The sequence below is a fragment of the Podarcis muralis genome, chromosome 1 (assembly GCF_964188315.1).
Source record: "Podarcis muralis chromosome 1, rPodMur119.hap1.1, whole genome shotgun sequence".
Classification (NCBI taxonomy): domain Eukaryota; kingdom Metazoa; phylum Chordata; class Lepidosauria; order Squamata; family Lacertidae; genus Podarcis; species Podarcis muralis.
The window spans coordinates 15,770,528-15,784,193 of NC_135655.1; the positions used below are offsets into that span (position 1 = coordinate 15,770,528).

General features: G+C 46.6%; 1 protein-coding gene across 2 annotated transcripts in view; it reads right to left on the reverse strand.

Annotated features, from left to right (window-relative positions):
• RCOR1 (REST corepressor 1) overlaps positions 1-13,666 on the reverse strand; it is a 144,763-nt gene that overhangs the window by 89,710 nt on the left and 41,387 nt on the right. For both annotated transcript variants that reach the window (XM_028705407.2, XM_028705326.2), the window contains exon 3: positions 83-166. In XM_028705407.2, coding sequence (XP_028561240.2) covers positions 83-166 — 84 coding nt within the window. The remainder of the gene's footprint in view (positions 1-82; positions 167-13,666) is intronic.

Below are 13,666 nucleotides of genomic sequence, written 5' to 3' on the forward strand. Positions count from 1 at the left end.
TTATTTTATTTGCCTTTTTAAACAGGCTTTAAAAAAAAAAAAAGTAGGGGGGTTGGGGGGAAACAAAAATCCAGAGACTTACACTTTGCTTCAGAAATATTCTGGTTGGGCGACCAGACCAGCATACCAAGATTTTCTCTCTCCTGGGACCGCTTTGCAAGTTTAGCTGGAAGAAAACACATATATGTATGTTAAAATAAAACAGAAAGGTGGAATCTTACTGCTTCTAAGCGCCGATAAAAGAAACTGTATAATTAGGCTCACGAACAGTGTACCACCTAGCCGCAATCCTTGAAATGTTTTCATTCATTTTAAAAATAATTTTAAAAATTATGTCTTGACAGTATTTTCCTGGACCAACTGAAGATGAAGATGAAACAGAATTAAAAATGTTGTTGTTGTTGTTGTTGCTTTAAGATTCTGGCATTTTCAGGGAACATGCCAAAAAACCCAAAAAAAACCACTAACACACTCTAGAGTTAAACTGCAGGATTTGCAGAAAAGGTTGCTATCTGATTCTCCCCAGCTATTAGCCAAGAGAAAAAGAAGAGCAAGCAAAGAGAAATGGGAGTCTGGCTGTATTGTGTCAGCAGGTAAAGCTGGATCAGTTTCTTAACACCAGCAGCGCCAGCCAACTTATATATGCAGTTACCCCTGAAGACTGGTCTTAAATCAGGTGTTGAAGGAGAAGGAGAGTTGCTATTGGGTTCATTAAAGGCCTCTAGGTCTGTGATCAAATACCCCTTTATCACATTATGCATTTAAAGCACATTCCCTCTTGCAAATAGTTCTGTGATCTGTAGTTTGTTAAGGGTGCTGGGAATTGTAGCTCTGTGGCGAGTAAACTACAGCTCCCAGGGTTTTTTGGGGGGGGTGCGAGTGGTTAAATGTATAGTATAAATATAAATGTATAGTATAAATGTAAACTATTCCGAACTTAAAAAGGGAAAGCGTAATGCTGGTGGTCAACAAAAGAGGTTTAACGACTGTCTCAAGGCAAATCTAAAAACACACTGACAACTGGGAAACACTGGCCTACGAGTGCTCCAGTTGGAGAACAGTCTTTACCAAAGGTGTCATGGGCTTTGAAGACACTCGAACTCAGGACGCAAGGGGAAAATGTGCTAAGAGGAAGGAACACTTGGCAAATCCACACCATGATCAACTCCCGCCAATGTCCCCACTGTGTAAGGACGTGTGGATCCAGAATTGGCCTCCACAGTCACTTACAGACTCATTGTTAAAACCGTATTTATGGAAGACAATCTTACTCGGCTACGAGTGATCACCAAGTAAGAAGAGGAGGAGGAAGAAGAAGAAGAAGGAAGAAGAAGAAGAGTACCATAAGAAGAATTTACACACTTTATATAGGATTCTTACGTTGAACTTTTTTAAAAAATCAAGTACTGTACTGGGACAAATAGAAAGAGGAAACTATACAAAACTCAGTCCGCTCACAATATTGTTTATTCATACCATCTTTTAGATCTTAGCATAATGTGCAGTTTTCCAAAACTGCTATGATCGAAGCAAAAATGTGACAATTTAAAACATGATTCAGGGAAAAAAATGTGGGGGGAAATGCATGCCAGCACAAAAACAATTTAAACAGCAGCACACACACCCAAAAACCAATCATTGAACTACCTGTCACTTGGGCCCACCAAGAAAATGTTTGCTAATGAAACAGCGAACAACAAGATCTCTGATACTGCTCCTAAGGCCTCAGAAAGGGAAGTTGGAAGATAAAAGTAGCCCTTTTGAGTCAGTCCCTTCAAGACCCCCTCCTCTGCATTCCATTGGCATTGATTGATTTATTATACCGCCCTTCATCCGCAGATCTTGGTGTACAAAACAAAAGCACAAAATAAAAACACAAAATGCGTAATAAGAACAAGAACGACAAACCACAAACCAATAAAAACGCCTTCCTCCCACAAACACATTTATAGGAGTAAAGGATGTTAATCAGCCAAAAGGCCTGGTCGAAGAGGAATGTTTTTTCACCCTGGCACCTAAAGATATATAATGAAGGCTCCATAACCTGGGGAGAGCATTCCACAAATGGGGAGCCACCACAGAAAAGGTTGAGTCCAGGTAGGCTCGTATGGAGAGAGGTGGACAGCTGCATATTCCTGCATTGTTGGGGGTTGGGATAGATGATCCTCAGGGTGCCCCCTCCCTCCAGTTCTGCAATTCTATGCTTCTATATGTTCAAGCCTGTAAGGTGGCACCATATTTGGCTTGGAGCTCATCAGATCTGATCTGCCTGACCTGAAGCCTAGGCTGGGTAATGTATCCCTAATCAACGGGTGCTTGTAAAGAGATTTGAAACTTAGTAAAGCAAACTGAGGGACGTGGGTGGCGCTGTGGGTGAAAGCCTCAGCGCCTAGGGCTTGCCAATCGAAAGGTCGGCGGTTCGAATCCCCGCGGCGGGGTGCGCTCCCGTTGCTCGGTCCCAGCGCCTGCCAACCTAGCAGTTCGAAAGCACGTCAAAGTGCAAGTAGATAAATAGGTACCGCTTACTGGCGGGAAGGTAAACGGCGTTTCCGTGTGTGCTGCGCTGGCTCGCCAGATGCAGCTTTGTCACGCTGGCCACGTGACCCGGAAGTGTCTCCGGACAGCGCTGGCCCCCGGCCTCTTGAGTGAGATGGGCGCACAACCCTAGAGTCTGGCAAGACTGGCCCGTACGGGCAGGGGTACCTTTACCTTTACCTTTAAAGCAAACTGAAGCATGAGAAGTTTAACCACAGATCTCCAGGGCCCAGGGCATTTTGCAAGTATCCTTCCTGGGCAAGAATGATTTCTCACCATGTGGGAAGGGCCATAGCTCAATCGCAGAGAGTCTGCACTGCATTCAGAACGTCCGTGGTTCAACCCCTGGCCTCTCTAAGCAGGGCAGGGAATGGCTTGTGTCTGAAACCCTGGAGAATTACTGCCCATCAGTGTAGACCAGGGGTCAGCAACCTTTTTCAGCCGTGGGCTGGTCCACCATCCTTCAGACCTTGTGGGGGGGGGGGCGGACTATATGGGGGGGGGGAGAGAATGAACGAATTCATATGCCCCACAAATCACCCAGAGATGCATTTTAAATAAAAGGACACATTCTACTCATGTAAAAGCACCAGGCAGGCCCTACAAATAACCCAGAGATGCATTTTAAATTGGAGAATTGCTGTCTGTCAGTGTAGACCAGGGGTCAGCAACCTTTTTCAGCCATGGTGGACAGACCATGTGGTGGGCCGGACTATATGGGGGGGGGGTTAACAAATTCCTATGCCCCACAAATAACCCAGAGATGCATTTCAAATAAAAGGACACATTCTACTCATGTAAAAACACCAGACAGGCCCCACAAATAACCCAGAGAATAAAAGGACATTCTACTCATGTAAAAACACACTGATTCCTGGACCGTCCGCGGGCCAAATTTAGAAGGTGATTGGGCCGGATCCAGCCTCCTGGCCTTAGTTTGCCTACCCCTGGTGCAGACAATACTGAATGAGGCAGACCAACAGTGGGACGCAGTATAAGACAGTTTCCTATGTTCCCGCAAACCTCCCTGCTCACTGTTGAAGAACAACAGGCTGATATGTTTGAAATGTTTGAAATGAGAGCCAGCAAACTGCTTGAGAGAACAGCCGTTCTCCAAGTGTTATCTGCTCCTTCCTTCTATCTAGGGCGGTTACAAGGCAGAAGAGGAAATCTAGCCCTTGCGTAAGTCAAGCAGACGAGCTGCCAATTAAAAGAGAGAACTGGGGTGTGGCTACCTGAGTGTTGCAACGCAGGCATGCCAAGAGCATCATCAGCACTGTAGGAAAATCTAGTTCTAGAGAGACAAGTACTCCTAGAGTGATGAAGATAATACAAATTCCACATTTTCTACTTAAATCACACATAATGGATGCAGCAGGACTCTTACTATTGAGAGGGGGGAAAGCATTAATGCGACCAAGTGCTTTTGAATCATGTAACTGGATTCAGCCAATTGATTTTTCCAATGTTTCCCCAAGTCAAGACCACTACAGTGGTACCTCGGGTTAAGTACTTAATTCGTTCCAGAGGTCAACGAAAGCATCTGCGACAGCCTGCACCAGACTAGAAGTCTTGTTGGGTAAAAGATTATACAGTGGTACCTCTGGTTACGTACTTAATTCGTTCCGGAGGTCCGTTCTTAACCTGAAACTGTTCTTAACCTGAAGCACCACTTTAGCTAATGGGGTCTCCTGCTGCTGCTGCGCCGCCAGAGCACGATTTCTGTTCTCATCCTGAAGCAAAGTTCTTAACCCGAGGTACTATTTCTGGGTCAGCGGAGTTTGTAACCTGAAGCGTCTGTAACCTGAAGCATATGTAACCCGAGGTACCACTGTACTGTTCTTCCTAGATCCATTTCCGTATATTCCACCCCTTTCCCAACATATTGTGTTTGCCATTTCTGAGACTTTTGACTTCTCCCTTGCGGAAGGGCATTCTGCAATTCAAGAACCTCCACAAAACATTTTGCTGCAGGCAAAATTTCACTTAGAGCAGGATTAAAAGTGAATTGGGGGTGCTACAAAGTATTTTAAGGGAGCTAAAAGTTCATCTGAGATGAGTAGCTTTTTTCAGAGGGGTACCCTAGGCCATGACTAGATACATCTCCAGTTCTTCTGTTGTCTTTGTCCATGGAGTTTTCTTGGCAGGGATACTGGAGTGGCTTGCCGGTTCCTGCTCCAGGTGGATCACGTTTGGTCAAAACTCTCCACTATGACCTGTCCATCTTGGGTGCCCTGCACGGCATAGCTCATAGCTTCTCTGAGTTATTCAAGCCCCTTCGTCACGGCAAGGCAGTGATCCATGAAGGATCTTTGACCAAACTGCGGGAGGCAGTGGAAGACAGGAGTGCCTGGCGTGCTCTGGTCCATGGGGTCACGAAGAGTCAGACACGACTAAACAACAACAGTTCTTCTAGCAAACGCCCCTTTTCTGCAGAATGACCAGTGCTCTCAATTTCATTCTCTGTATCCTTTTGCACAGTGGACTTTCAACCGTTGATCAAGCCTCAGCTTGCTGAATTCTGGAACTGACATTTTTAAAGTGACTTCGAGTTTACTGATGAACAAGCTCACCTATGCACACACAGTACTCAAAGCACAGCCAGATTTGCTGCTATTTTAAGATTTTAATTCTAGAAGTCTTCTAAGCACGGCATAATACCAAGAAGAAGAACCTCCTAAAATGTCACAATATCAGACATGCCAGGTTAAATTGGACAGCTTTTTTTTTTTTTTTTACTGTCACACGTACGGCAAAGCTGCAAGTCTTATGCTGCTGATAACTTATATTCATTGCGCAAAAACTGGGGGGGGGGGGGGGGGAGCAGCTGCTCATTCCCATCAGGCATTTATTCCAATAGCTTCCTTCCACCTTTTGCTATGCAAATACAGCAGTAACATAAAGGCAGTTTCAAAGCTATTGCATCTATCCACCTTTTCATTCTTAGCATAGTCTCCATTGGTGACTTTCCACTGACAGGAAAGAATCCAAAGGCACAGGAGGGAGAGAGCCAATTTACAGTGACTGCTGCAGCACCCCACACCCCCTCTAAAAAGGCTCTGGATAGTCCCCAAAGCCGCGACATCAGATTTAGAGAGATGTGGGGCAGGAGGGAAAGGGGGTCACCAAAACTGGCTTCTTCTTCATTCTCTTCTCTCTGTAGACAGCCACCAATGAGTTATCCCTCTTATGGTGCACCCAAATTTTGGCATCATCAAAGCATAATGCAGTGCAATCTATGGAATCTTTGCTGAATTAACATATAGAATATGCCGTTTGCAGATGGCACATCCCCTTCTGCCAAACTCTACACCATCTCAGTTGCATGGAAACACCTGAACGGAGCTATAGTACAGTGGTACCTTGGGTTACATACACTTCAGGTTACATACTGTGGTGGGATGATGAGCTGCTTGTGCGTAAAATGCAAGTCCCTCAGAGTTTGATCAGGTTTTCAAACCTCTGCCTGTGACGGAGCCCCTCCGGCATGGCTGCGTCAATCACTAGTAGAATCCGAAAGTGGTTGCTTTCGGAAACGTTTCCAACATAAAAGCTCTTTCACGGAAACACGTCTTCTGGACTCTCTGCGTGACAGTTTCCGGCGAGGCGTGGGTGTCCCTATAGGAGGTCCTGAGACCTCTCCACTGTTTTCGCTGGAAACGTCTCTGAGCCACCCCTCCGACTCACTTTCCCTGGAAGTTCCTGCTCGCCCCCTACTGGTTCCCTCTTCAGCTGCTCCGTTTCTTTCAACCTGAGGGAGCCTTTGCACCTCCTGTCCTTCCGATGGCAGTTCCCTGACATCCACCTCCCCTCCAGGGCCCCCTTCACCCCCTCCCGTCTCCTCCCCTCCGGGCTGGGAGGAAGTAAAACCCCTGAAAGAACCTTCCTCATCGTCCGAAGTTTCGAACACTTCCCTCCACCTGCTACTGTCCCTCGTCTCTCGATACTCCTCGTCTTCGGAGTCTATTCCCTCTTCCAACTCCGACTCCGTGAATCCTTCCATTTCCTGTTCCTCATCGGTGGTGCCGAAGTACTCCCTCCTAAACCTTTCTACCGGCTGTGGTTTCCTAGGGAATCTTTGGTGGAACGTTTCTGTTAAAACCTCGTCATTGACCTCCCCTGCAGTCACCCAGGTGTTTTCTGACTCCGGTTCCCCTTCCCACGCCACCAAATACTCTACCTGATTTCCCTTCCACCTGGAATCGAGGATTTCCGCTACATGGTTGCTGCGTTCCCTCTCTTCCAAGGCTGGTCCCCTGACGTGCTCCCCTTCACGTCCCCCCCTGTATGGTGACAGTAACGACCTGTGGAACACTGGGTGCAATTTCATGTGGTTGGGTAACCGGAGTTTGAAAGCCACCGGGTTGACCTGCTGAATGACCTCAAAGGGTCCCAATCTTCTGGGCCTCAATTTCTTACAACCCCCTTTGAACGGCAACCCTTGGGTTGACAGCCACACTTGATCCCCCACCCTTATGGTTTCACCTTCCCTTCTGTTCTTGTCTGCCTGCTTCTTATATTGTGCCTTGGCCCTTTCTAAGTTGAGCTGGAGCTGATGATGGATCGCTTCCATCTCTTCTACAAAATGTTCAGCCGCTGGAACGCTCCATCTCTCCCCTCCCTCCCCTGGAAATGCCCTGGGGTGACACCCGTAATTAGCCAAAAAGGGGCTCATCCCTGTGGACACATTCTCCGCATTATTGTAGGCAAATTCTGCCAGCGCCAACTTTTCGACCCAATCGTTCTCTCTGTCATTGACATAACACCTCAGATATTGTTGAAGAATGCCATTTGCTCTTTCCGCCTGCCCGTTGGTTTCAGGGTGCCGGGCCGTTGAAAAATTGACTTCCACGTGCAGCAAGCTCATGAGCTTCCTCCAGAACCTGGAAGTAAATTGTTTGCCGCGGTCTGAGATCACCCTCAAGGGAGCCCCGTGCAACCTAAATATGTGTTCTACAAACAACTTCGCTGTTTCTTCCGCTGTGACTGCATGTGAGCATGCTACAAAGTGGCACATCTTTGTTAACAGGTCTACTACTACCATGATGGCTGTCTTCCCCTTGGACTTCGGCAGATCCGTCATAAAATCTATTGATACCGCTTCCCAAGGCCGTTCTGGTGTGGGTAATGGCTCTAATAACCCTGCCGGCGCCCGTCTTTCCCCTTTGGCTCGCTGACATTGGTCACACCCTCTTACATACTCCCTTACATCTTCCCTCACCTTGGGCCACCAGAATTCCCTGGTAACCAACCACATGGTCTTGTGTTGCCCAAAATGTCCCGCCGTGGGGCTATCGTGCAACTGCTTGAGTACTCTCCCCCTCAATTCACCTTCGGGTATATACAGTGCCCCTTTGTAATACAATGCCCCATTTCTTTCCTCAAAACCTTCGGGGCTCTCGCCCTCCCCCCTGAGTCCTCTGAGCTTATCCTGGGCATATTCATCATTTTCCGTTTCCTCTACCAGTTCTCGTTGCCCCACCAGCGCCGCCCCACACACCCAGCGGTCCTCAGGGATGACATGTCTCTCTTCAATCGCCCCCTCCCCCTCCCAATACTCTGGTTTGCGTGAGAGAGCGTCCGCCCTGACGTTTTCTGGACCTGGCACATAACAAATTTCAAAGTTGAATTTAGAGAATTCCTGTGCCCATCTCACTTGTCGTTGGTTGAGCACTCGAGCTGTTCTCCAATACTCTAAATTCTTGTGGTCGGTGCACACTTGCACCTTGTGTTGTGCCCCAATTAATAAATGTCTCCACCTCCGGAACGCTTCGTGAATGGCAAGTAGTTCCCTGTCATACACCGTGTAGTTCCTCTCGGATTTATTCAGCTTCCGCGAGAAGAAGGCACACGGTCTCCACTCTGACATACTCCTCCCCGGTTGAAGAAGTACCGCCCCTACCGCCCGGTCGGACGCATCGGTTTCCACTCTCATGGGTTTTCGTAAATCCACATGCAGAAGTTGTTCTTCCGAGGCGAAAGCCCTTTTCAGTTCTTCAAATGCTCGCTCCGCCTCCGCCGTCCAAACAAATTTCTTCTTGCTGCTGAGGCAGTCGGTGATGGGCGCCGTCAAGTGGGCAAAGTTCTTGATGAACTTCCGATAAAAGTTCCCAAACCCCAAGAATCTTTGCACATCCTTCTTGGTCTTCGGTGTCTTCCATTCCAGTACCGCTTGGACCTTGCCTGGATCCATGGCCAATCCCTTGTCTGACAAGCGGTACCCCAGGAATTCCACCTCCTTGGTATGAAACTGGCACTTCTCCAGTTTCACCCACAGCTGGTTGGCTTGCAGCCTGCCCAACACTTCTCGAACGTCCCTCACATGCTGCTCCTCATCCTCCGAATACACCAACACGTCGTCTAAAAAGGCCACACAGTTCTTGTAGAGCAAAGGCCCCAGAACGTGGTTAATAAACGCTTGAAAGCACGCGGAGCCTCCTTGTAGACCGAAGGGCATAACGAGGTATTCAAAGGCTCCCAAAGGGGTGAACATGGTGGTCTTCCATTCATCTCCCTTCCTTATGCGTATCAGATTGTACGCCCCCCTTCAAAAAGCATTTGAATGGGTTCCGCCGATAGGTCCCACCCCAATTTATGAATCAGCATAGTAAACTCAGTCCAGTACTCACGGACAGATCGGCTCCCCTGTTTGCAAGCCATTAACTGCCTTCGTACCACCCCCTGCTCCATGTCACTGGAAAACATCAGGTCCATGGCACGAAAAAACTTCCTCGTGTCCTTTAGTATCTCATTATTCACTGCCATCAGGGGTCGAACCCAATCCTTCGCCCCCCCTTCGAGATGGCCAATTACAAAAGCCACTCGCGATTCCTCGTCGGGGAAGTCATCATACTGCAGGTTGAGAGCGTATTGCATCTCAGTTCTAAAGGCATGATAGTTTCTGGGATCTCCCCCGAATTTCTGCACCAATCCTGGCACCTTTCTGGCTATCGAGGTGGTTTTCTCCTTTCCCTTTTCTGCATCCTGAGCCCTCCTCTCCTCAAGCCTCGCCGTTTGCATGGCCAGCTGGATCTCCAACGCCCTGTACCTTTCTTCCAGGCTTGGACCTCCTCCAGCTGCTCCTGCTCCTCCGGTTCCGGCTGGGTCGCTCATGATGCCGCTGCTTGCACAAGCTGGCTTTCAGTGACTTTCGGATTGCTGTGGTGGGATGATGAGCTGCTTGTGCGTAAAATGCAAGTCCCTCAGAGTTTGATCAGGTTTTCAAACCTCTGCCTGTGACGGAGCCCCTCCGGCATGGCTGCGTCAATCACTAGTAGAATCCGAAAGTGGTTGCTTTCGGAAACGTTTCCAACATAAAAGCTCTTTCACGGAAACACGTCTTCTGGACTCTCTGCGTGACAGTTTCCGGCGAGGCGTGGGTGTCCCTATAGGAGGTCCTGAGACCTCTCCACTGTTTTCGCTGGAAACGTCTCTGAGCCACCCCTCCGACTCACTTTCCCTGGAAGTTCCTGCTCGCCCCCTACTGGTTCCCTCTTCAGCTGCTCCGTTTCTTTCAACCTGAGGGAGCCTTTGCACCTCCTGTCCTTCCGATGGCAGTTCCCTGACACATACGCTTCAGGTTACAGACTCCGCTAACCCAGAAATAGTGCTTCAGGTTAAGAACTTTGCTTCAGCAAGATCTACCCACGCTGGAAGAGTGGCAGACGCAATTGATGGACTATATGGAATTGGCTGAAATGACTGGCAGAATCCGAGATTTGGGAGAAGAAACAGTGGAAGAGGACTGGAAAAAATTTAAGGACTATTTACAAAAATATTACAAGTTGTATGAATGTTAAAAACTGCACGATTTGGAAGTTTTAGCTTCAGCAATTAGATTTCTGAAACAGGAAATTAAGTTACAAGTAAGAAAAGGTTGAAATTTAAAGTATTACTATGGTTGATTTAAGGTACAAGTAATTGACAAAAAGTATTTTAAATTTAAAAATATAATATTGGAAAGGTACAAAATAAGATGTGGAAAAAGGTAATAATTTGCTGACATTTTTATTGTAAAGAATGCATGGTAGGGGAGATGTGAGGAAGTCCAGTTGGTTATGTAAAAATGTTTTTGAAAATTGGATCTTTTCTTTTTTCTTTCTTTCTTTCTTTGTTTTTTTTTTGTCTCTTTTCTGTGGCTTTTGTATTTCTGTTTGTGTATCTGAAAATGTAATAAAAATATTTTTTTATAAAAAAAAAAGAACTTTGCTTCAGGATGAGAACAGAAATCATGCTCCGGCGGCGCGGCGGCAGCAGCGGGAGGCCCCATTAGCTAAAGTGGTGCTTCAGGTTAAGAACAGTTTCAGGTTAAGTACGGACCTCCGGAACGAATTAAGTACTTAATCCGAGGCACCACTGTACTGTTAATCCGAATACTGGGGAATGGGGAGGTTTGAGTGTCAACTTCACCTTTGGAGCACTGTATGGCTCAGGACGACAAAAGCTCAAGGGCTGTGATGATGGTAATGACGACTACAGTGGTACCTTGGGTTACAGACGCTTCAGGTTACAGACTCCACTAACCCAGAAATAGTACCTCCAGTTAAGAACTTTGCTTCAGGATGAGAATAGAAATTGCATGGCGGCAGCAGGAGGCCCCATTAGCTAAAGTGGTACCTCAGGTTAAGAACAGTTTCAGGTTAAGAACGGACCTCCAGAACGAATTAAGTTCTTAACCCGAGGTACCACTGTATTATTATTAGATGTATATACCTGCCTTCATCCGAATATCTCAGGGCAGTTCACAGGATTAAAATACAAGCTAAAAACACAAGTGTTAAAAGAACAAAACAATAACACCCACCCTCCTTCCCATAAACACATTTTAAAGGCTGTGGAATATTAATCAGTCCAAGGTCTGGCTGTCTGAAGAAGAACGTTTTTGCCTGGCACCTAAAGATATATAATGAAGGCGCCAGGCAAACCTTCCTGGGGAGAACATCCCACAAACGGGGAGCCACTGCAGAAAAGGCCCTGTTCCCCTGCCGCCACCCTCACATGGAGGAGGCACACAAAGAATTGTCTCAGATGATGAACTCATGGAGTCTGGATCAGTTTATATAGAGAGAGGCGGTCCCTGAGGTTTTGTGGTTCTGAGCCATTTAAGGCTTTAAAGGTCTAAACCAGCACTTTGAATTGGGCCCCGAAGGTAACTGATCTTTACCGGAGGCCCTTCTCTGGATGTCCCACCAGAAGGAAGTATGGAGGGTGACCACATGAGAACAGACCTTTTCAAGTGGTGCCTCCCCTCCTCATCTTAGGTGGAATGCTCATCGAGTCAGTTTTTACTGACTCTTTGGTTTCCCCAGGGCTTTGGTTAAGCACTGTTGCCTCTTACGGTGATGCCCATCTTAAAGGAGGGTGGGCTGGAGGGTGGATTTGATTTAAATCAAATCAATTTAAATCACGATTTAAATCACTAGTCAGTAAGACTTGATTTAAATCATTTTTTTACAGAAAGACTCACTCTTGCAGGTATAATCTTAATATTTACAACCAGATGAAGGTTTCATTTTTGGAGTAAAAAAATTTCAGAGTAGTTTTTACAGTTACAGTGGTACCTCTGGTTACGTACTATGGCATAGAAGGGTTAAAATGCCATACTTTGATATTTACTCTTAAATTGCTCTTTTCAAAAAAAGGGGGGGGGCTTAAAAATGTTTATAAAGAATTGGTAGCATTTAAATACAATTCGTCAAAAAACATGCTCTCTGAAGTGGGCTTACTCCTGAGTAAGCGCGCATGAGATTGCAACTTTAGGCAAATTCCCCATGTTGTTTTTGCAATTCATCTTCTTTTATTCTAAACCGCTTTGTTGTTGTTTACAATCAAGCGTTATGCAGATTTGATGGACTCAGTAAAATAAATCAACAAATGAAACAATAAAATTGTATAAATAAACCCAGTTGGCTGGGGCTGATGAGGTTAAGTCTAACATATTTTGAGGACACCAGGCTGGAGAAGACCACTGGAAAAATGGGGAGCCTTGAAAAAGCACAATCATGTTCTTATCAATAGGGGAGAGAGGAGACGAATTATCTGGATTTTTCTGCCTCAGGCACCAAACCGTCTCAAGACATCTGTCTGGGGCCAGAGATAAGGCAACAACTTTTTTTCTCCCCTTTGCGCTTCATTAATCAGGGTGGGACTTGAGAACTCTGAAGTCGGGAAAGGTACAATAAAAACCTGTTTCCAGTTCAGAAGGTGTTAACTAATCCACTGCATATATCAGTGTTTCATATGTTTTTCCTGTCTACCACCCTAAGATATTTATCAGCAGCCAAGTCTCCCACCTCCAGATTGCACTGCATACCCAAAGCAAACAGGAACCTCTCCTGTTAGTAAAAAAGGTAAAGGTAAAAGACCCCTGACAGTTAAGTCCAGTCGCGTTGCCGCACTCATCTCGCTTTATTGGCCGAGGGAGCTGGCGTACAGCTTCCGGGTCATGTAGCTAGCATGACTAAGCTGCTTCTGGCGAACCAGAGCAGCGCACGGACGCCGTTTACCTTCCCACCGGAGCAGTACCCATTTATCTACTTGCACTTTGATGTGCTTTCAAACTGCTAGGTTGGCAGGAGCAGGGACCGAGTAACAGGAGCTCACCCCATCGCGGGGATTCAAACCACCAACCTTCCGATCGGTAAGCTCTAGGCTCAGTGATTTAGACCACAGCGCCACCCGCACGTCCCTCTCCTGTTAGTGGTGCAGACCATACAAAATTTCACTTTTACTACCATAATTATCACTGGGGTTGAAAATGTTGGTTAGAACTGCACACTTTGTGCAACACACAAAGTGTAACTTTGTGTTGCACTTGGGGGGGGGCAGGTTTAACAACTGGTACCTCCGTTTGCTTTTCTTTCTTCCTCCCTCCTCCTCCTCTTTTCCTTCTCTTGCGTGTCTTTTAGGTTGTGAGCCCGAGGGCACGGACTGACTTTCTCTTGTTCTAAAGAGCAGGGTAAGATGTGCTTTAAATAAATAATCAACAAACCTCCCAAGCTAAGACAAGACATTGCTGTGGACACTTGAGAAGCCCTGGTCCAAATTTATCTGAGTCACCTTTGACCCCGTACACTTTTCAGCTGAAGTTGCTTTAGCCACACGAACCAAAAGAAAAATAAATACCGTATTT